Source organism: Microdochium trichocladiopsis, assembly GCF_020744255.1.
Source record: "Microdochium trichocladiopsis strain MPI-CAGE-CH-0230 chromosome Unknown B0I36scaffold_2, whole genome shotgun sequence".
Classification (NCBI taxonomy): Eukaryota; Fungi; Ascomycota; class Sordariomycetes; order Xylariales; family Microdochiaceae; genus Microdochium; species Microdochium trichocladiopsis.
In genome coordinates, this window is record NW_025763545.1 from 1,164,637 (window position 1) to 1,186,993 (window position 22,357).

At 56.4% G+C, this 22,357-nt stretch overlaps 8 protein-coding genes across 8 annotated transcripts; 4 read left to right on the plus strand and 4 right to left on the minus strand.

Moving 5' to 3' along the window:
• The first annotated feature begins 6 nt into the window (after positions 1–6).
• On the plus strand, positions 7–444 carry B0I36DRAFT_65541 (uncharacterized protein). Its single transcript, XM_046163166.1, has one exon. It carries the CDS (start codon positions 164–166, stop codon positions 407–409), a length of 246 nt encoding a protein of 81 aa, XP_046016527.1. The 5' UTR covers positions 7–163; the 3' UTR covers positions 410–444.
• A 2,716-nt stretch (positions 445–3,160) lies between these two features.
• Positions 3,161–3,464, plus strand: B0I36DRAFT_359108 (uncharacterized protein; the record flags this gene model as incomplete). The annotated part of the gene is made up of 2 exons (XM_046158086.1): positions 3,161–3,324; positions 3,449–3,464. 2 exons carry the CDS (start codon positions 3,161–3,163, stop codon positions 3,462–3,464), a joined length of 180 nt encoding a protein of 59 aa, XP_046016528.1.
• Positions 3,465–4,641: 1,177 nt separating this feature from the next.
• Positions 4,642–6,206, minus strand: B0I36DRAFT_65591 (PQ loop repeat-domain-containing protein). Its single transcript, XM_046163167.1, has 5 exons — positions 5,970–6,206; positions 5,760–5,859; positions 5,151–5,643; positions 5,045–5,094; positions 4,642–4,987 (listed from the first exon to the last, which is right to left on the minus strand). Exons 1-5 carry the CDS (start codon positions 6,057–6,059, stop codon positions 4,767–4,769), a joined length of 954 nt encoding a protein of 317 aa, XP_046016529.1. The 5' UTR covers positions 6,060–6,206; the 3' UTR covers positions 4,642–4,766.
• Positions 6,207–7,042: 836 nt separating this feature from the next.
• B0I36DRAFT_65614 (uncharacterized protein) lies at positions 7,043–7,706 on the minus strand. Its single transcript, XM_046163168.1, has one exon. The coding sequence runs from the start codon at positions 7,592–7,594 to the stop codon at positions 7,121–7,123; it is 474 nt and encodes a 157-aa protein (XP_046016530.1). The 5' UTR covers positions 7,595–7,706; the 3' UTR covers positions 7,043–7,120.
• On the plus strand, positions 7,705–8,914 carry B0I36DRAFT_359110 (putative nuclease S1 precursor; the record flags this gene model as incomplete). The annotated part of the gene is made up of 3 exons (XM_046158087.1): positions 7,705–7,771; positions 7,844–8,503; positions 8,619–8,914. The coding sequence occupies 3 exons, from the start codon at positions 7,705–7,707 to the stop codon at positions 8,912–8,914; spliced, it is 1,023 nt and encodes a 340-aa protein (XP_046016531.1).
• A 4,108-nt stretch (positions 8,915–13,022) lies between these two features.
• B0I36DRAFT_313997 (uncharacterized protein) lies at positions 13,023–15,146 on the plus strand. The gene is made up of 3 exons (XM_046152694.1): positions 13,023–13,712; positions 13,769–14,558; positions 14,617–15,146. The coding sequence occupies exons 1-3, from the start codon at positions 13,381–13,383 to the stop codon at positions 14,797–14,799; spliced, it is 1,305 nt and encodes a 434-aa protein (XP_046016532.1). The 5' UTR covers positions 13,023–13,380; the 3' UTR covers positions 14,800–15,146.
• A 950-nt stretch (positions 15,147–16,096) lies between these two features.
• B0I36DRAFT_313999 (uncharacterized protein) lies at positions 16,097–18,077 on the minus strand. Its single transcript, XM_046152695.1, has 2 exons — positions 17,200–18,077; positions 16,097–17,131 (listed from the first exon to the last, which is right to left on the minus strand). Exons 1-2 carry the CDS (start codon positions 18,030–18,032, stop codon positions 16,360–16,362), a joined length of 1,605 nt encoding a protein of 534 aa, XP_046016533.1. The 5' UTR covers positions 18,033–18,077; the 3' UTR covers positions 16,097–16,359.
• A 2,125-nt stretch (positions 18,078–20,202) lies between these two features.
• Positions 20,203–21,587, minus strand: B0I36DRAFT_371928 (putative salicylate hydroxylase; the record flags this gene model as incomplete). Its single annotated transcript, XM_046160064.1, has 2 exons — positions 20,203–21,162; positions 21,276–21,587. The coding sequence occupies 2 exons, from the start codon at positions 21,585–21,587 to the stop codon at positions 20,203–20,205; spliced, it is 1,272 nt and encodes a 423-aa protein (XP_046016534.1).
• Positions 21,588–22,357: the final 770 nt, after the last annotated feature.

The window sequence follows — 22,357 nt, forward strand, 5'->3', positions numbered from 1 at the left end:
TACAGTCTGCATTGACAAGGGAAGGAAACTCATGAACGGCGTTTCTCATGTTTGTATGATTGCATGTGTCGATCGGCCAGACACGCTTGACATACACGCACAGACACCCATGGATGCTGTCACAGGGCTAGCATAACTGCCACTTGTTGTTCTTTTGCGTTTGATGGTTCTCTGGATATCCTTCTCTCTCTCTCTCTCTTATTGGTTTGTCTTGGCATTATCCATAGCGAGCAGGGGTTTTGCAAAGGTCAACAACGGCTTGTCGGTTTTGTCGTTTTTTTTTTACTTTTCCTTTATTTTGCACAATAGTACCATAGTAGCTCCTCCTCACGCAGGTGCGCCTTCATGGGTGTGCATGCTGCCTGTATATATGTGTCCTCCTCTAGACTTGGGGAAGCTTCGTTTGTGAATGAATATGTTTGACCGCTATGCCGTTGAGAAATAATATGGTGCTCTTGGCTGTGATCAGATGTGATTGTCGGGCAGGCCTTTCCTGTTCAAAGTGGTGCGGAAGCACTTCTGATGGTCCAAAGACTAGTACCTAGTCCCTGGCTGAGTTGATAATTTTATGTATACCTCGGTGATTTGTACAGATAGAGAGGTAGGTCCGGGGCCTTTTGCGCGCCATTGTTCATTTGGTTTCAAGGCTCACGTCAAGAGGACCGAGGTTGATGCTGTGTGTTCACGGAAGGGGGACGCCATCGAACGATCTTCTATGCTGTGTACTCTCGCGGTATCGACTCTACCTAGCCTCAAAGGAGGAGAAATGAGCATGGTATTCTTTTCTCCCAGTGACATATCGTGTATTGGGAAGCCGTGTGGTAGTAGTAGGGGGAGTAGTTCCCTTCTTTGTGCTATGAGGTGGTTTCTGCTCAACGCGGTGTAATAATCTTTGTGTGCCTCCGTCCCAGCCTCCCGACTTCTTCTGGTGGTTCAGCCTCGCGAGAGAAGACTGTGTGACGTTGCTGTTGCTGTGCTGTCGGCCAGAAAATCGTTGCCGTGTAAGGCTGTGCCAGTAGATGCTTCTGTGGCTTGGTGGGTTTGCATTTGGTGTTCCTATTTTTGTTTTCATTTTCTTCCTCGTTTCTAATGGAAGACGGGAGAGAGACAGGGTGGGAGAGACTGGTTTTTGTTTTCATTCCTAATCTTTTTGGTCCCTTGAATCTGGCACTGTTGGTTGTGGACAGTAATCATACTTCCGCCCTTGGGCGATGGTGATGATATCTCGTGGTGGCTTTTGGTCTCGATCACGAGCGGCGAATGGACTGGACCTCTCATTGTAGTCCTGCGATCACCCTGAAGGGAATCGACAATTTATCATGGGGGTTTTCCCCGGTCCGATCTTGGTCGGGATGGTGATTGCTGCCGTCTTCAAAATCGTCGGTGGCGCATGTAGTGCTCTGCTTCCCATGAGAGGCTGTTTTCCCCAGCAATATGGATGTGCGGCCTCGAAGACAATATAGTCTAGGCTTTCACTGCATAGGAAGTCTCGTATGGTCCAAAGCGTATATGCAAAGGCACACTATGGTCGAATGTCTATGGATCCATTCTCGTTCGATGCGGAGCAGGTATGATTGAGCATGGTTACAGGGTTCCGATTATGTCCGACTGCGACGGTTGTTCCTCTGACGTGTTATTATGAGAAGAACCATTCATTGCTGTCCAAGCTTTCTTGGTTCCTTCAAGTTGTGTCGTTATTAACACGTCCCTCGCTGGTTTGAGAGACTGACGCGAGGCATAACTTCCTGGCTGTTTTTGAGGGAGCGAAGTAATCGTCGTTCCATGAATCGCAACATGTCCTATTTCTTCCAATCGAGCATCTTTTTCCTCTTCTTTTTTCTACTCTTCTTTTTTTGTTAGAGAAAAAGAACAAGGTTGTCAATTCTGGAATAAATAGCAGGCAAAAGTATGTGCACGTAACAGGCTACCTCTCGGCCTATCCCAACTACATGAATGCGCACCAGCTCAACAGCTGCGTTTCTCACAGCCAGACAAGACACAATGGCGACGACATGGCCCGTGATACCATGGGCTAAGAGGTTGTTGCACAGTCCATGGCTCCTCTCAGGCAGGACAGACTACCCGGCACCAGCCCAGCTACGCTCCCTGACTGGACTCCAGTTATTGTTGACTCGGCCGTTGCGCTAAGAAGGAAACCCTCCATGGCCCCCCCCTGTCGACCCCTGTCCGGTCCTCTGTGGCCCCGCGTCTCAGCCTCCCCGCCAGGCGTTGCTGAAACTCGTCGCAGGTGCTCCTCGCTCGTCTTGCCATGCACAGCAGCCGGGCTTCGCGCGCGCATGATGAGGAACAGGCCTGTCTCGTCCAGAACAGAGAGTCAATCTCACAATGTTTAGCCAGGGAAGTGCAGAAAGAAGAACCTCTTTCGAAAAGGGTTTGGAGGAGCCCCCCCTTCCCAAGAATTATGGCGGTATGTGCTGAACTGTCTGCTCGGGAGACAGAGAGAGCCCGCTTCTCGACGTGCACTGTGATGATATGATGCATGCGGCTCTGAGATGGGACGAATCGAAATGATGGGGAGAGGAGCCTCCTGGAGGATGTAACAGAGCAACGGCAGGGGGGCCTCGAAATCCGCGGGCAGGGGGGGGGTCGCCCCTTGGGACACTTGCGGTCTCGAAGCACCTGGGCAGTCAGCCAGGAAAAGTTCCACAGGCACAACTCGGCAACATTATTTTACGCAGCCCAGCCAGCCAGCCAGCCCTGGTACTTGCTCACCGTAACAATGGATGGGGCGGCACGCACTCGACCCAATGTCACGCCACACCTCCTGGCATCGAGGGCGAGGCCTGGCTCTGCTGGCCGGGGATCGTGGTCTGGCATCGTCGTCGATGTTTCTGTTTCTCTTTTCCCTCTCTCTCTTTCTCTCCTTTTCTCCTCTTAGACAGAACAATATACACTTTTGTTTCCAGTAATCACCCACCCGCCCACTCGCCCACAACTCTTTCGCTTCTCAACCTTACAGATCTGGTATCTGTCTTTGCAACTCGTAATCAATTTCACATCGCCAACTTTTAATAACCAGCATCCACCCAAGCCACGAAAATACACAGCAGGAAGAAGAAGAACAACAGCAAGCACTAGCAACCACCAGTCCAGTCAAGGCAAAGCACACCAAAGCACACCACCACCACCGCCGCCCAAAATGCAGACCTTCGCCACCGCCATCACCTCGTTCCTCCTCTCCGCCCTCGCCATCCAGACCGCCAGCGCCGGAGGCATCGTCGTCACCCCAGTCTTTGCCAACCAGGTCGTCCCCAAGGTCAGAGGCGACTGCGCCTGGGGCGTCGTCACACCACAGGGCTGCGCGTAAGTCCCTTTCTTATTGTTCTTCCATTCTTGCCATTATTTCCCTGGCTGGCGTTTTGATTTGGAAAACTTTTTCTTTTGTTGTTGTTGCCAACCTGCAATCATGCTAACCCAGACGTAACAGACCTCTCCGGAGCTGAAAGAACAATGGAACACAGGGGGATGCGTCGCCTCGCGCGCACGCGCACGCATTCATCTAGCCATTCTTGAGATGAAACCATCTGGTTTCTCTTCAAAAGCCCACTGTTGGATCCCCTCCTTCTTGTGGATGACTAACTCTCGCAACGAGCATGAGGAGGAGGTGGACGACGACGCAGTATTGCATACGTGGGGATAGGGGAGGGATGGGGGAAGGGGAGATCCCATTTTTATTTTTACTTTTATGATTCCCGTCTGCAACATACAGACACGTATCGAGGCAGGGAGAGGGAGGAGGATGGAGAGGATGAGGAGGAAGGAGGAGAATCATTTACACACAACAAGCCCGCCGTGTCTTTTCCGCGCTGCTCCTTTCTTCTCTCTACCTGGCTGGCGTTGTTCTTCTTCTTCTTCTTCTCCAGCATTGACTAGCACATAAGCCAAATTTCTCTTCATTTGCCCGAGGAAAAAAAAATATAAATTTCAACACCCACCACTACTATGCCCTCGAGCTTCAAGAGCTCAAAAAACATACCTAAGCTTAAGCTTTATCCATCACACGCATTGCAGCACAGTCGTCTTACTATGGTGCTTGTTCCCTCTCCTCTCAAGGGCTTGCAGACCATCATCAATGGGATACGCGACGAACGGCCCAAGACCAGGCTTGGAACGCAATGACAGACGGGACCGTCTCTGATATCATATTGGCATGGCAAACTGGCAATGGTACCCTTGACGGACGGGGACGAGGATGCTTGTGGTGGAATCCGTGGTGAGGTGGTTTGGCTGTGGAGATGGCAGTGGCGGCACGGTGGGACCCAGCCATTTAGATAGTGTCGAGTACTGTATGCACCTTGAGTATGACTCGATGCAAAACTCTAGTGGAGTTCCATCGCACTCCCGTCGCTTCAAGCGAACTTTGGGCAAAGCCCGCCCGGGTCTTGATGGTCGAATCATTCGATAACCTTACTTCTTCACACCAAAATGTGGGGGAGCATGCAGGTACGGGTTTGCCACGATCCACCCCTGACAGCCGTGGAAAATCAATAGCCATTGCGAGGTACTATTGCGGTAAAATATTGCGGTGAAATACCCAAAGATAGCCGCCAAAGCAAGATGTAGCACCAAAACAGCAAAGATACAGGGTGACGCCTTGAACTATGCTTGTGACACCAGGTCACCACCAGGACAGGGGAAACAACAGCGACACATGTGCACGATGTCTACGCACGGGCCCCCCTCGCCCCCTCCCCACCACTTCAACCTTGACTGCAGAAGATGCCTCTATGCATTCCCTCCTGGCCTTACGATGCCTCTTCAGAATCGTCGATTGCGTGCTCGGACTTTTGCGAGTAGATGCGGAACTGGTAGAAGATGATGCAGTCTTCGACAATCGTGCCGAGCGAGCCTAGCAGCCAAGGAATGGCTTTGATGATGTACTGCGGCTCCTGAGAGTAGCTGAAGACGCTTAGCCCGTAGGTGAGGTTGCCAGTCAGGGACAGCATGAAGAACAAGAGAGCGAGGCCTAGACCAGGTTAGTTTGCTGACGCTGGGGCACGGGTTAGGGTGGGCAGATACTGACCTTCGCAGGATTTCTCGCGGTAATTTTTGATGATTTGTGGGATCCGAGCACTGTGCCAGGTCAGCCAAGTGCAAAGCGCCCCCTTTCACCGCAACACAAGACCTACCAGAGATAGCAAATAGCACTTGTATAGCCCATGACCATGCCAAGAATGGCCACAGGCGTGTCAGGGCTCAGATCTTCCGGGACATCGGCCTCTGGCTGGTCAAACGCACCAGCGCGGTACGACAAGAACCAGCCCGCAGTGCCGACGACCCAGATTGCTGTGATTCCGAGCGTGTTGTGCAGCCATGCGCTGCCGGAGGGTGTCTCGTCTTCGCCCGTGATCACGCGCTTGATGGGGTTGATCTCGCGTCCCGACGAACGCCGCCGCTGAGATCCAGGGAGGGCGACCGCGGTGGTCGAGGAGCCGGTCCTCTGCCGGCGCAGAAGTGGCTCGTCTTCGGAGATGTCGGTTGCGCTCGACTGAGCTCGGCGCCGCGCCGCTCGCGCATTAATCGTGTTGTAGTACACGCACTGCGAGATGAGGATCAAGTCGGAGACGCAAAAGTATGCGGCCAGCACGGTAGCGGTCGGCGCAAGACCGGTGACGAGGGCACCTAGAATCAAGGAGCGAAGGCTGGTTAGTACACACGGGTGCTGTTGTCTGGGGGCAATTGCTTGCTGATATATGTATGCCCTGGAGAGCCCATCGGCATCAAGCACTCTGTCTTACCTGACAGATTTGTGACATCGCCAAAGAGCCAGACGGCCAGAAAGAGCATGGACAGCCCATCGGCGCTCTTGGTCTTGTAGTTTGTGATGAGTTGGGGAATCTGTGGTTCCCAAGGTCAGGTCAGCCGTGTTCAGTGCTCTGAGGGTCGTCACCCCACCACCGTGCTTTGCGGCGGGCGAAGGGCCGGTCGTCCCAGATGTTAAGACTCACGAGCAAGCAGATCCAGGATGTGATGCTGATGCTGCCAAAGATGCCAGAGAGCGCCTCGTTGGTCGAGAGGCCGTGCGCTGCGCTCGCCATGCTGGGCAACGCTCGTCGAGGCGGCTGAAGGCGAGGGTGCGGCGTCCAAGTCCTCTTTGCTGGTGAAGCAGGGTCCTTGCTTGAGCAGACAATCAGAGGGTACCACGAGGCTCGAGGTGGGTGTGCGCGGCGCTCTTCGAGGTGACTGTCGGTTGGGGGAGATCAAGACATGCAATCAATGGCTTGGGAAAAGGTGAAAAAGGTCTGCAAGCAAACTCAGCAGTGACAAGGGCCGAGCGGGAGACGCATGCATGACGGGACGGGAGAGCCAGACCAGATTATCGCGTGTGGGGCAGGCGTGGTGTCGATCTCGAGCGGCGACGGACGGGGTGCCCAGCTCTCGAGGCGTCAGTTACTGTGTCTGGTCACGAGGCGCCAACACAGGACCGTCTGCAATCAGGACCGGCTGGCGAAGTCGTGGATGACAGCCCTGCAGATAAGTTGCCTATGGGTTGGTTGCGCAAGGCCGTGACACACACCACGGCCCTGCAGGAGGCGGCACACCTGACTTTTCCTTATCGCTGCACTGTCAGATGCGCGTGGGGAGGCCGCACCCCGATTCAGGGAGCACTACGTCAGCGCTGGCCAATCAGCACAACGGGATTAGAGCTGCAGTAGTGGGCACCCGTCAAGTGGGATGGTGTATGTACATGTACCTTCCCGCCACGGCCCAAAGTCGCCGCCTGGGACGGGACCTCGGGAGGCTTCAGAGGGATAAAGTTGGGAGTGCTTCTGGTGTACAAAAGCAGCCTATCATGTATGCCAAATGTTCTTGTGATTGGATAAAGACAAAAACCCATCTCGAGCTACGCCGCTGCATGAGCAGACAAGATCGATCCAACTTTGAGCACCGCCAAATTCTGCCGTCCTCCACGACGCGACTAGTACCACCCGCACTTCGATAGTTACTGGGACCACGCAAACCACATACTGGCTCCAGCCCGCGCGCCATTCTCCACAAACCATCGGGCATTCCGTACACTGGTGCCTGTAGGCTGCGGGATGGCCCCCACAGCCAGGCGTGGATAAGAGAGGTAAGCAGCGTCTCAAGCACCATCCGTTCAGACCCCGGCGCGGGTCACGCGGCTGCGGTGCTTGCGGGCTGAGTTGAGGCTGATGGCAGTAGTCCAGCCTTGAAGAGGAATGCTGTGTGGGCTGGTGGTGTTCTCAGCCACCCCAGCGGCCCGAGCTCTTGGTGCACTTGAGCTGTCTTCCCAAGGGTTGCGCCGTTGCCCCGCCACAACCAGACACCATGGGGTCCAAACACCCCCTGCAATGCCTGCGACCCCCCCAGCTACAGCTCTGGAGGTCAGCCAGCCAACCAATTCACGCCCGTGCAGCCCGTTGTCATGACCATCCCATCCACAGACGGCGGTCACATGAGAGCCTGTTGTTAGTTGATAAGAGACCCAGAGGATACAACACGTCGGGCAGCTGGCAGAGCCGTGTGTCGCGCGAGGACGCGTCGTCGACCTCGTTCTCCGTCTTGCAGCACAAAACGCTTGCACGCAGCAATATTCAGAGGGCCCATCCATAGAACTTGCAAGTACCGCAAACAATCGTCTCACGTATCTCAACAACAACGTCTCCCTTAGCCGCCAAGAAAACCCGCCCAAACAGGCACAGTCAAGGCTGCCGGTGCGTCATGAAGGCCAGCATCGTAAATCTCGCCGTCGGGGCGGCACTGCTGCCCTCGGTGGCGGCGTGGGGAAGTAGGTCCTCCCTTAAAGCTGCGGAACTTAAGGCCAGTAACATCGTGAATGCTCACCACTCGAGATGAAAAGGTCTCGGCCACATCACTGTCGCCTACGTCGCCAGCGCCCTGGTCCAAGAGCCCACACAGACATACCTCCAGGCTCTCCTGCGCAACGAAACCGAGCACTACCTCGCCGGTGTCGCGACTTGGGCAGACACCATCCGCTACACCAAATGGGGCCGCTTCACCAAGAACTTCCACTTCATCGACGCAAAGGACGACCCGTCGTCCTACTGCGGTGTCGACTTTGACCGTGACTGCAAGGCTGACGGCTGCGTCGTCGCGTCCATCCAGAACTACACGTCCCAGCTGCTCGACACGTCACTGCCGCCCTGGCGCCGCAACCAGGCCGCCAAGTTTGTCATCCACTTCCTTGGCGACATCCACCAGCCATTGCACACGGAAAACGTCGCCATGGGCGGCAACGGCATCCACGTCCGCTTCGACGGCGTCGAGCTCAACCTGCACCACGTCTGGGACACGAGCATCGCTGCCAAGTTCCTCGGTGGGGTGCATCGCGTGCCGTACCATGATGCCTCGTTGTGGGCCGACAGCCTCGTCAAGGACATCCGCACAGGCAAGTTTGCCGCTGCTCGAGATGAGTGGCTGGCTGGTCTCGACGTCGAGGATCCCATCGGCTCGTCAATGATCTGGGCGAATCAGTCCAACGCATACGTCTGCTCACATGGTGCGTATATTGTCCCGGGACCCTGAAATCTTCCATGCCGCCATGTCTGCCGATTTGGCGTTCTGCGGCGTACTCGTAATCTGGCTAACTGGCCCTCGTGGTATCAAAAAAATAGTCCTTCCAGAAGGTCCAGCTGCAATCGTCGGCAAGGAATTGGGTGGTGCGTACTTCGACGAGGCAGGTCCTGTGATCGAGGTGTCCGTCGCCAGGGCTGGCGTCCGCCTGGCGGCATGGCTGGACAGCATCGTGGCGAAACTCCTCCTCACGCCCGGCGCAGAGGAGGGGATGCTGTCGGTGGCATCTCAGAGCTGGGGTGAGGAGTACGACGATGTCGAAGCTCAAGTCGCGCAGCTTGAGGCCAGACCATCAAGTATTGAGGCTTCATCGGCGCAGGTCGTCATGGAGCTGTGATCTCAGATGATGGTCTCGAGAATACGTGTGATGCACGTTCTTCAAGCCCCCCAAGTATACCGGAGACTAGTCGAGCGAGGGAGATCCGAAGTCTGTTCTACGGTTGTCAATTAGATTGCATGCAGAGAAGAAGAAAAGCAAGATGGCACCAGTCCCTCCACCTACGCATGTTTAGATTGAATTGAGACCAAGACCACCAACTGTTCATCTGATTCCCCCTGAGCACACCCCAGCACATGATCCAGGGCCGTCCGGATCTTGCTTCTCCATCGCAAACTCTTCGTCACCTCTCCTCGTGGGCAGTGTAAAGGACGAGATGGACCACACACATACGCAAGCGCCAAAAGAGAACTTTGGCATTCGCGTCACTCACTGATCCCTCATTTATGATGAGACAGAAACCCCGAGTTGGGATGAAAAGGAGCCGAGCTAAGGAGTTATCAGGGTTTTCGATCGATTGGACCGGTTGAATGTGAGATACGGCGAAGCTTGGCAGATGAGACACGGAGTATTCGTCATCTAAGGGGTCACATGGGAAGGTGTGCAGCTCCGGACTTTGTAGTCTAGTCGGGGCTAAGCATTGAGAGAGGCAGCATTTCAGGTCCTGTTGAGGTTCATCTGGTCCCAGTAAGGCGATGAGACTAGGCTAGGGTTGCTCTTCTCTTTGCCTCTGTCGGGCAAGAAAGATGTCGCTGGCTACAACGCCCCGCAAAGATCTCGCGCGTCCCCAGGGGTCGTTTCTGATAACCAACAGGGGCAACTTACCGGGAGAACAAATTGCTGCTGCGTGACCTCTGATGAGGCTGGGAGAATCCGTGGAAACCACACACCCCCATCACCCATGCCCCAAGTGGAACCCAGCCCCTGATGCCCCGTAGCCCCGTGGCTGCTCGGAAATGTTTCGTGAACAACGAAGGACGTCACCCCGGACATCTATACGCACAGTCGCCGGAGCAACTCGCGAGCAAGGCCAGACGAGATGTGCCAAGGGAGGATTCCCGCCCTGCTCATGGGGAGAAAGGAGAGGACTGTATTGTGGATGACCTTCTCTCGGCCGAACGAAGGGCTGTTGCCAAGACTTCCTGCCGAGCCTCATCATGCAGGGGCTTGACTTTGTTCATTGTCTTCCCCGGGCTGTTTGGTCCACGAAGCTTAGTGATGTCTGCATTGGAGACTGCCATCTAGATTGAACCAGCTAACCATCAGATATCAGAATGCCAGCGTGTCAAGGGCAAAGCCATGAGGCCGAGGGCGATCTAGTCGCAAAGGTAGCATGTACGATTTCCATAACACGGAGAAAAGTCTTACGCGGCCGTACCGGAGCCCAACAGACACACAGAAAGCGTGCGTCATCGATGAACCCTGGACGAGGAGCTCTCTGTCGCCAGCGGTACTCGCAAGGATAATACGGATGCAAAATCTTGACGCCATTTTTCACCTTTGGTGGCTCCTGCACCAGGATCTAACTGGCTTGTCTGATGTTGCTGCTTAGTGGCGGGTGATGGAACTGCCGGGCTGTAGCTCACGGGGCAGAGGGCGACAGGAGATGCTTCCAGATCTCGAACCCCCGCAGTCTGGGTTGTTTCCAGGAACAACGAAAGGAGGACGCGACAACAAGCATGGCGTCCAATAGCAGAACCAGAGAATCGTACGATTTCTTCCAGGGCAAGTCAAGCCCGAACGGGTTCTTCTGGAACCGGTGCCAAGGCTCCCTGCCAACTTGAGACCCTGGCTGAACATTGAGCGAGCTTGCCTACTTTCATCCCTGTCAGGAGCGGAGGTCTTCAAGGTCGTAATCTCGAGCATCGAGGTGTTATGCAAGCACAACATGCTTCCTAGCTTTGTGCACAGCGCACATGGAGTTAAAAGGCATGGCAATGGCACAGCGAGTTTCAGTGTGATCCTCTGTGCGGGACCTGCATCATGGGCAGGGGTCCATGCTTGCACCCTGGTCCAGGGGTGTGCGCAGTCGTCCTTGTTCAGCTGGGGTTGCATCTCAGCGAGATTACCTAAGTGGACCAGTTGGCGAAGGATTTGTGCCGACAGCCGCGCAACCGGCGCTGATTGACAAGAAGAGTCTCTACTTCTGGGCGTTGCTGACAGTGGCCGTCGTAAGGAACACCAGACAAGCCTCATTTAGGCTGTTGGTGCTAGTTGCGGGATCGTTGCAACTTGGACAGGCTGCCAGAATGCTTGGCGTCGGCAGGATCCGAACGATATGCTTTATCACCATCTTGGCAGCAGGAGCCATACGATGACCGTATGAACCACATTCTGGTGGTCCATAGGAGCATACGAACAACGACCAAAAGCCAGGGGCAGGATTGTACTGTCATAATCGTCAAACACACAGCCGGCTGCTGGCTGCACGCCAGAGCGTCAAGCTTTTGAAAACCGAACATTTCTGCCGCTCCTGATTCGAGTTTGTACTCGCCAATACCTAGCATACCGGCGAATTATGATCAAGTGCCGGGACGAGCGAGATGTCGGGACGAACAGGAACGTCATTGTGCCAAGGCTGGCTTCGATACGGAGCATGACAAGTGACCCAGGCGTTCCCAAAGCACGACATGTTTCGTCTGAATCTCGACTGGTTGACGTTGCGACCGCCGGATCGGGAATTTCTGATGATCAAAGAGGGTCCCGAACGAAGTGCTTGCAGGCTTGGCGACTCGGAAATGCACAGGCGTGGCAGGGTAGGATGCGAAACCGCAAAGCGAGCGCCCGTAATTGAAAACAGCGGCACCACGTATGGGCATTGTCGCCCAGCCCGATCAGAGACGTGATAGGGCCCGACAGGGCCATCAAGGGCTCAACCGTGCTGTTTCGCGTGGGCGGAGGGCTTCCCAGTATTTCAGAGTCGCTAGTCGAAACAAGCGCGGACGCCACAATGCTTGTCTCTGTATCGCTCATGGATCGTGTGAGTGGGCGACATGGTGCCCCCAGCCCAGTCAGAGGCCGAGAACGGGCAGCACGCGCAGGCGCGGCGGTGCCGTCACGATGGAAATGGGGTTGATAGCAACGGCGGTCGAAGCTGGAGTTTACGACGGACAGGATGGCACACAGGGGTGACGAGAGACGTCGAGGAGGATGCAGGAGCGTGTCGCCCAAGAGGCTTGTCGAACCGCAGCGTCGGCGTGGTGGTGGACACGCGCTGGGGGCCGTTGAGAAATGGCCTGATTGAACCTTGGACAGGAGCAGTGCACTCCATGTCTCGCCTCTGTGTTTTGCCTCAGAGTCGGCCGGGTGCGAAACCGCCCAGGAGGGCATGGCTTGGCAGGGCAGTGGTCCCTGGAGGGCCTACAGCGCGCATGATTGGCGGGGTGCCTGGATTTGGTGGGGATCCTAGGGGCTGGCTGTTGGCCTTGCGGCTCAAGCCGTTGCAGGTGCGCCCCCGCCCAGCCACTAGCCCTGGCTCCACCCCCGGACGACGCGCGATAGAGCAATACCGTGCAGCGAGCCCGTCCAAACCACATCTCGTCCGGTAGTTGTTCAGTCCTGACCAGCGGCAGTGTCAAGATACGGCGATGCCAGACGCACTGCATGCATCGTGCTGGGAGAAAGGGCGGATATGACTGGGAGAGATCACTGTGAAGAACAAGCGTCCACATGGAAAGAGCGGCGGACATGGGGTTGGGCAGTCGCGGGCAGTCGGGCGGTAATAGGCAGGAGCCACTCTCTCACTATGAGCTGGCTGTGCCTGCGAGCAAGTAAGCGAGCAGTACACCAGACTGCGCGTGGCCGACTGAACTCGATATCAGACGCAGTATCGCCATGGGACGAAGGTTCCTCGTCTCCACCACCACGACAAGACCAACACATACCAACACTCCGATCAACCCGTCGGCCAGGCTTGTTAACCAACATGGGCCAGGGGACCTCCCCTCCCCGGTCGATCTGATCCGGGATGTGCTCCTTGGCGCTCGACACCCCCGTTCCCTGCCCGGATCGACATCCTGAGACGGCGCATGCTACGCCCTCGTGCTCTCCGTGCCGGAGCCCGGGCCCCAGCCCTCCCGGCCAGGGGCGCCTCACCCTCAGCGTTGGGGCTTCCGGCGTGCGTGGGGCGTGAGAAACATTCTCGGCGCCCAGTCCAGCCCGCCGTCTGAACTGTCCTGCCCGTCACTTACTGCGCCGGCCGCATCGCCTACTTAGGCCCACTGCTCCCCTCTGGTTTCAATCCCTCCTCTCCTGGTCTTCTTCCCTCTCCCATAGAATACGCTGGTAGTGTGTCTTATTCCCTTCGTTCCTTTTCTTGTCCCGGGGCCAGCCCACTTTACATCACCTTGTCCTTCGTGGCCATTCTTTTCTCTGCATCTTCGAATTCGGTCTGGTACCATTTTTGAGACGCCCCTTTCTATCACGCAAGCACACCACATTCAGCAGCTTTTCTCGTTCTATCATCGACAGCAGCCGGGTCTTCTGTCGCCTTCCACTCTCTTCGTCATCCAGTAATCATCGCCAACATGCTTCCCAAGTCTGTCCTTCTCGCCCTCGTCGGCGCCGTGGCCGTCTCCGACGCCATGGTCACTCCCTACGGCTCCGTCCATGACCGCCGGTCTCAGCGCAACAGCCTCAGCGCCAGGCAATTCCGTGGTGGCAACCGTGGTGGCCAGCAGGGTGGCCAGCAGGGCGGAAACAATGGCGGCAACAACGGTGGCAACAACAACAACGGTGGAAACAACGGCGGCAACAATGGCGGAAACAACAACCTCTGCCTCGACCCCAGTGTCATTGCCACGAACGCTGCCAACAACGGTCTTCAGAATGCCGCAGCTGGCCAGGCTGCGTCTCAGACGTGAGTATCTGCCTTGAGCTCTTATACGAAGGGAGACCCCTCTAATCTTGCCATAGCTCGACCAACAACTTCATCGACTTCTGCAAGGGCAAGACAATCACCAACGGTCTTCAGGCACGTGGCGGATCTTGCAACCCTATCCCCATGGGAGACATGCCTGCCGCCGATAAGATGATTTCTGCCGTGTTCCAGAATCCCAAGAACGGCGACACTCTGCAGGCGAACCAGAACTTCGATATCACAGTCCAGATCGCTAACCTCCAGGCTGGTGCTTTCACCAACCCTGATGTCACCTATTACAACGCGCCTCAGACTCTTGGCAACGGCGGCGTGGTCGTCGGCCATACCCACGTCGTCGTTCAGGATATGGGCAACAGCCAGAACCCCAACACCCCTCCCAGCGCCGCCACGTTTGCCTTCTTCAAGGGCATCAACGACGCGGGTAACAACCAAGGTCTGCTCAAGGCCACGGTCACAGGTGGTCTGCCCGCCGGCAACTACCGTCTGTGCTCCATGACTTCCGCTTCCAACCACCAACCTGCCCTCATGCCTGTCGCTCAACGTGGTCCTCAGGATGACTGCGTCCGCTTCACTGTTGCAGCTGGTGGCGGCAACGGTGGTAACAACGGCGGTAACAACGGAGGCAACAACAACAACAACAACAACGGCGGTAACAACGGTGGTCAACAGGGTGGCCAGCAGGGCGGCCAGCAGGGTGGTAACGGTGCTCAGCAGGGCGGTAACAACGGTGGTCAGCAGCAGGGCGGCCAGCAGGGCGGTAACAATGGCGGTAACGGAGGCCGTGGTGGCGCCAGGGCCTTTGGCGGTGCGGCGCCTGCTGTCACTGTACGTTAAATTCCGTTTGTGTTCGTGGCCTGAAGTCTATACTAAGTCATTCTCGTAGAATTCTGGCGACGCGAACCGCCCCTTTGCTGTCAACGGCAACACTTTTGTCAACGAGGCCGCTGCCAAGCAGAGAGCCTGTGACATCCAGAACAACGCCTGCATGGACGCCTTCAACAAGGGCAACTCTGGCTTCCAAGTGAGCGATTGCCAGGCCCAACAGACAGCCTGCAACGCTGCATAGATTGCTGCTTAGCTGGTGACTGGCCTTTGACGCCGAGGGATCACGGTTGCGGATACCCCTTAGAATTGGAGACCCTAACCTCTGGCGATGCGTTATGATGGGGAAAGCGGCTTGCTGTATCACTAATGATTGCGACGGCGTGGCAAGTCAATACTGCAGACAGTCGGGTCTGCAAGGCGCCGTGATGTGTGTGTGTTTCGAAACCTTACCATTTTTATCTTCTCTTTTCTCTTTTTTGTTACCCAGGTGGGCTGGTCCAGATGATCTGCCTCTCTGATGACTAGAAATAGAAATGGAGAAGCAGTTCATCTAAAAAACAAGAAAACTAATCGAACATTAAAAAAAAAGCGACAACCATACAGGATGATACTTGCCCGTGACTATGACAGCAGATCGACTTTGGTAGTTTCCATGAAGCAAAGGCGAGTCTACTGCAAACCGTGGCGGGCTCCCCGCGTGCAAGAAGGCCTACCGCCCGCGCCAACAGACACCTAGCTGGCCATCGCATAAAGTTAAAAGTCTAGTAAGCGCCAACGACATGGCGACACAAGACACAGTCGCGCGTTACACCTATGCCGGGCTGGTATGTGGTGGCAGGAAGCAAAACCAGGGCTGTAAGTGTAGGTGTAGGTGTGTGTGGGGGTGTTGGGCAAGGGGGTGCGGCTTTTTCAACAACGGCGCTGTAGCGGAAGTGTTTCGAGGCACCAGACTTGCGACAACGACCAAGGGACAAGGGGGAGGGAGGATCCCACTCCTCCGTTCTCATTTCCATGTCATTCACAACCCTGCCTGCGATTCCCACACACACACACATACACACCCACGTGTATTGATGTGATAATGTAGGCTCATGCACGGCAAAGAGGGCCAACCTGCTGACCCGAACCACTCTTGCCAAGAGGTTTATGCGCATGAGTCGCTTCTTGTCTCTTCTTGTCGCACTCTCCTCGCTCTCAAGTGCAACCCCCCGAAACCCGCTGCTTGTCTCCTACCCGCCGATTCATGTAGTCCGCGGGAAGATAAGACTTTGGAACAGTTCGGAAATACAAGCGCAAGCCCTCAAAGCTTCAAGGATCGCTGGCTCGGGAGAGAACCTGACGGAAAATCGTCGTTTGTGGGGCATACGAGATAAGTCAGCAGTTACAAGTGCTTGGTCGGCATTACCATGAGAGAATCAGATGTCTCTATTCCAAAGCGGCACTGACTTGAACGATATACGGCGACGGGGTGGCTTAAGCACAGATCACACAGGAAATATGAGGTCTCTTCACGTTAAAACTGAAGATTCTTTCTCAAGGTGAGGTTGCAATTGCAGGGTATCATTGTCGTCTGTCCTTGGTCCCTTGGACGAGACTATTCTCCAAAACTCCTGTGCTTTCACTCCTTTACAAGCAGTGTGCTCTCCGCGAAACGGCCATGAAGTCGAAATGCCATAGGCACCTTGAACCAATTCGCGCCTTGCCCATATGTTAACACCGGCGTATGTCAAGAGCCATGAATTTGCCTTCGAGCTCTTCGAGCTCTTCGGACTTCGAACTTGAGCCTGGTCCCAGAATTCGCTCATTCGATACTGTAAAAGAGCCTCTCAAAAGGCCCGGACTCGAACAGTCCAGAGTCGTCACCAAGCTGCAGATCCAAATCGCCCCAGTCGATCTGTAAGTCATCCAGAATTGAGTCGCTCATGTGGCCCAGCCCGGCACCGCCGTACATCGCCATCGAGCTGCCATTGGCACCACCACCAAAAGCCGTGGCTGGTCTGGCGCTTGCACCGCTTGAAGATGGATCCGATGACGACGAGGGAGTCACGAGATCCGGTACAGAGAAGGGGCTCAGGTACTGTTTGCTGTCCACAACGCCAGTGCCGTTCTGATTCAATCCGCCGAGGCCGCTATTCTGCTGTTGCTGATGCTGATGTGGAACGCCATTGCCATATGCGCCTAGACCGAGCGCCTGCTGCTGCTGTTGCTGGTACAACCCGCTGCCACCAAGAGCATCGCTGTTGTTCTGCAGCAGGTGGCGATTCTCTCCATCAACGCCGGCCGCCATGTCGGAATTATCTTCATGCTGGTCGGCAGCAATACCAACGACCAGAATCTGTGACATGTAATGCTGTACGTTCCGCCGAGCCTCGAGGGACTCACGCCGGCGATACTGAGTGACTGCCTCGCCCATAGTGGTCAGAATGTCGTAGTAGTTCTTCGCTTGTGGGCTTCTCTCGGCGATGTTCGCCAGGACGTCGCGGGCACCGGTAAAAGCATCCGTGATGTCTTGCCGTGGCTCACCGGCGAACATTGAGAAGCCAAGGACCAAACCAGACCCGAAAATCCATGCCCTGCAAGGAAAGTAGAGTGTCAGTATCAAAGTGCAACGGCCCGCACGGCAAAGGATCCCCCGACTTACTTGACCAGGCAGAGATTTCCAAAGTCAAAGTCCGACCTCTTGAGCTTTTGCAGCGTCTCGGCCATGAACATGGCCGAGCTCACACAGACCTGGGCTAGCTTGGCGACTTTCACGTCGCGGGCTTTCGAGTGTGGCGTTGGTGTCGCCACCACGGACGCCGGACCGGCACCATCCCCGCCGTGCTGGGCAGCCCGTGCTCGCAGGCGTGGCATGTGGTCTGCGATGAGGAATGGCCTTGTGATGAGAATTACGGCAAAGTAGTAGACACACGAGACGTGCACATTCCCAACGAGAGCCTGCCTATCCGCAGACTCGAGCGATGATCCGGTGCTGGAATATGCGCTGGCTGTGAACGTGAACTGCCGCACCGCTTCTGGCAAGCTCTGCGTCCACAGGCGAAGCTGCTCTAAGAGGCTTTCTGCCGTTGGCACATGGAGCATATTGCTTGACCGAAGTGTATGGACAATATTCTCAATCAGGGTACAGCCACGAACGATTGCCAGGAAGGTCCCTTGCCCTCCACCACCCTCAGCTGCTGGCGTGCTTGATCTGCTGGTTTCGGACCGTGTAGGGGGCAAGCTTTGTGGCCGACCAAGGATGAAACTCATCAGAATGTCTAGCACGACAAGGCTGTTCCATATGCGAAGCCTGGAGTCGTAGTCCTCAAGCTGTGCGTTGCAGTGCTTCCTGATGTATGAAAGCCCCAGCACGACGGCTGCCTTTGAAGCGACGCCAAGATACATAGAGGCAGCGTTCCTGTGGCAGGCACCTAGCATGTAGAAGGCCATGAGAAGAAAGAGGCGGACCATGCTCAGGCTGGGGTTCGCTATCATTCCCTCGAAAGCAACTTGGCGGGCTCGCGAGAAGAACGCAGCCTGTGTCTGCGTGTCTATAATCATCGAGCTGCGAGGTTGCGTCTGAGCTCCGATTGCAAGAGCCACATCGAGAGCTGCGAGGTCATCTCGCTTGTTCTTCGCCGAGAAAGGGGACAAGCCTTCTGATGGTATTGAATGTGGTGAAGTCGACGTCGTCTTGACTCTTTCGCTTACTAGAGCGTCGATCTCATCCGCCGTGAACAAGTCGAAGAGGCCGCTCGTCTGCAGAGATAATGAGTATGGCTGGTCATTGTTGGGGCATGTTGACGGCAGCAGGCCTGGTGACTTACAGCTTCAAAGTACGATTCCAAGAGGGTGTACATCTGTTCAGCAGTGGCCTCGAGATGGTCGCTCGGCACATGACCCGTCTCCCACTCGTGCATGAGGTTGTTCGACTCGCCATCTGTGAAGCGTGTACGGCCGACGTATGGCCGGAGTGTCTTGCGCAAGAAATACAGAAAAGACAATGAAGCGGTCTCGCCAATGTAGACTGTACACGGCAAGGTCGTCAGTACGGATCCCAAGGTTCCTCCGTAAGCATAGTTGGGAACTAGGCCCACGCGACAGCAGTTGAATTCAAACAAAGTCGTATGCTAAAAGACTTACCCTTCTCGCCTTGGGAGCTGATGAGAAGCTGGTCCTTGGGAAGTGGCGCGCTCACATCATCGCTGACGCTGGGTGACGGCGTCCGACATTGTGGAGACCGACCACCATCCAGTTCTTCGGAGCCGGAGGTGACGGCGGGCGAGGTCTGAAAGTGGATGTGGTGACTCCGGGTCCCGGAAGCGGTTCCCGGCCTGGAAGCCGTGCCGTTGCCACCAACGGCATTCCGGCTTCCCGGTTGAGCCTTGCTGTTGGGTCGTCGTTGCTGCTGCTGTTGCTGCTGTGCTTGATGTGGCTGTGCCTGAGGGACGCCGGAGCTGTTCGAGGCGAGGCTGGACCGGTTGCGCCGGCGCCGGTCAATATCCGAGTATACGCAGGCGGAGGCGCGACCGCGCTTCACGCAGGCCGAGCAGGGCAGCTCCGAGTTGCACCGGATCTTGGAGGACTTGCAAGCAGAGCAGGCCTGGTTGTGTTGATGATTGGAAGGAGCCGGGAGTCAGCCAGGGTCTTTTCAATTGAGTAATGAGCCCACAAACGTGAGGTCTGGCTTCAGACAGCAGAGGGCAAAAAGGCATGTCTGAGTTGTCTGTCTCATCGCCGCCCGTCCCCGTGTACAGGCCAGGCGAGTACTGCAAGGGCAGTCTGCAGGCGCAGATGCGCAGGGAAGGGTACTCACCCGCAACGAGCGCTGCCGGTCCTCGGGCCGAACTTTGGGACGGGGCATCGTGTGATGATGGGGAGAGCAAGTCGAAGGAGCGTGCTCGAGCGTGCCAGCCTGGCGGGTCGCGGCTGCCCTCTTTGGCACGCAAGGTGAGAAATCCGGGGAAGGGGCAGCTGCGATGCGCCGGGGGTCCGCGTTTTTACACGGAAGCAGCGACCCCAGGGGATTCAGCGCAGCAGGGAACATATCCGACGGCTTGAGGGTGCATTAGCCGGTGGTCGCCACCTTGCCCACCGCGCTAGGCTTCACTGAGGGGGCGCTGCGGGCCACCCAGAGATAAAGCCTCGAGCCGACGTCTGTTATCTGGCGACCGCAACTGCTTAGCCAAACGGCCGGCGGGATTGAGCGAGCCACCAATCGATTCGAGAGACGTGATCGGCATTGGGTCTCATGGATGGCAACAAGTCTCGTTAAGAACGGAGGCATTCTAGGGTTGATGCACCCAAAATGACACGGCGATCCCATCTGGCTAAGTGCAGAAGGCTGGCCATGGCAGCATGGTTGAGTATAGTGCCAATCTATTCAAAATATGAGAGCAATGGTACGACACGAGACACATGCCTGCCAAAAAGAAGAAAAAAAAGTGTCGGAAAGCCCACGGCGTTGGGCCAGTTTCGACCCCAAGCTCATCCTTTACTCTTCATCACGATATATCACAATCTTTAGTACTGGCGTATTCCAACACAACGAGGCAGTTGAAAAGTCCAGATTGTAAATTTGTCCAAGCTTGAATGCAAAAATGAAAGTGCTACTCGATTCAACATAGATGACAACAACAACAACATCGCAAGACCACCCCCTTTTTCATCGCCTTCTCGCGGCGAACACATCGGCCACGTGCTGGTCCATATCATACAGGCAAATCTCCTCGGTGGTGAGCTTGTTCTTCTCGTCCTTGACATTGTACCTCCCGTTGTTGGTGTTGTCCGAGAAGCCGATGCGCTCGCTGATGTTCTCCCTGGCGCGCGCGGCGGCGGCCTGGACCCTGGTGGCGCGGGGCTTGCGGACCTCCTCGTAGACCTCGAGGGCCTCGCGGACGTCGCCGCGGAAGTGCGCGCCGCTAAAGACGATGCCCAGCGCGGCGGCGTCCTCGATGGCCTGGCACGCGCCCTGCGACTGGTCGGGCATCATGGGATGCGCGGCGTCGCCCAGCACCGCGGCGACGCCCTTCTGCCAGTGCGGGTACGGCTCGTGCACCCACAGCCGCCAGGGCTTGATGTCCTCGCCGATGGCCAGGTGGTTGAACACCTTGCGGTCCAGGTCCGGGTACGGGGACAGCAGCTCCTCCTTGGTCGCCGCCGTGTTCCAGTTCTGCCCGGCGTAGTCGCCCTTGTCGCGCGGGAAGAAGCAGTAGTACGACAGCAGGCTGCCCGAGTTGCAAGGGGAAAGCACAATCTTGTTCTTGTTGTTGTGCCCGCCCCAGTACTGCAGCGCGTTGTCCTTGGAGAAGTCCGGGAGCCCCAGCTTGACGGCCTCGGCCGTCGTCACGTTGGCGTGCAGGCACGACGAGTCGGCCGGCCGCTTGTCCGGGTTGATCCCGATGATGCCACGCACCGCGGAGCCGATGCCGTCGGCGCCGATGACGACGTCGTGGGTGGCCGTCGCGCCGTTCTCAAAGGTGATGACGCCAGTGTCGAGGTCGATGGCCGTGCACTTGTGGTTGACGACGAGCTGTGCCGGCGGACCCCCGGTCGTGTACTTGTCGCTGCAGGCAGAGTCCTGGAACATGCGGTGCATGTACTGGCGGTGGAACATGAGGTATTGCTGTAGACATTTTGGGTACAGGGTCAGCCAACAACAACAACATCATCATTTCATGGCAGCAGCAACTTTACAACACAACCACGAGGAAAGAGGAAGACGAGAGCCACACTCACATATCCATACAGCTGCTCGTACTGCGACAGGTCCACCACGTTCGTCGGCTCGCCCGTGTTCCAGTCGCGGCTGATGAGCTGCCTCAGCAGCACCGGGTCGCCCATCTCAATGTCGACGTTCCACCGCTTGAGCCACTTGGTCCCGTTGGCCGCGCACGATATCGAAGCGCCCACCTCGCCCGCAAAGTCGGCCCGCTCGTAGATGGTCACCTTGTGCCCGGCCTGCCGCAGCGCCGTCGCCGCCGCGAGGCCGCCAATGCCGCCGCCCACGATCGCCACGTCCAGGGGCCGGAATCCGTCTGACGAGGGCATCTTTCTGGTGGTGGTGGTGGTGGTGGTGGTGGTGTTACTGTTTGTGTGCCGGGTGCTAGTGGTTCGGGGTTGCCGACTTTTGGGGACTGCGCGCGTTGGCCTCTGATCGATTTCTATCTCTGTACGAGGCTCAAGTGCTTTCCGACAAAGGTGTGCAATTAAAGCAGTAGCAGCGTAGTGATGTCTATGTGTTCGTGCTCGTGACCAGAGAGTCGAGATCTGCAGTGACGCGGTGCTGAGTAAGGTATAGAGGATTGTTCAGTCGCAGGTGCCTGTAAAGTATGTGACCAATAACTTTCTCAATACCAGAGAGAAGCGCAAGTCAATCACCCTTTATCTGAGCACAGCAAAGGCGCAGACACTTCCAGTCGTCGCTATCCGCTGTCGCAACTCTCTCTCGCTCCGCCCCCCCAGATCCGTGTCCGCGCGGGCCCCAGATCGAATGGCAAGAATGCCGGGCCCCAAAACATCGGAGCATTGTCCCGTCAATCGAACCGGCGCCGCCGCCCTGCGAAAGCAAGCACTTGGCCCGGCCGGGACCTCTCACCCGAGCCTGATGATGAGCGGGAGAGAGTATCGCCCAATCCACACGGCAAAATGATAATGCAAGGTCCATACCCGCGACCTCACTCGGCTCTGTACCCTAGCCCACCATATCGGATATAACCCCTGTCGCCCGGGGGGAGACTCTGCAGCCAGCCAATCATGACGACTGCGGACCCCAATCAGGAAAGAGGGGGCGGGTTTTCCGCACACACACTCTCACACAC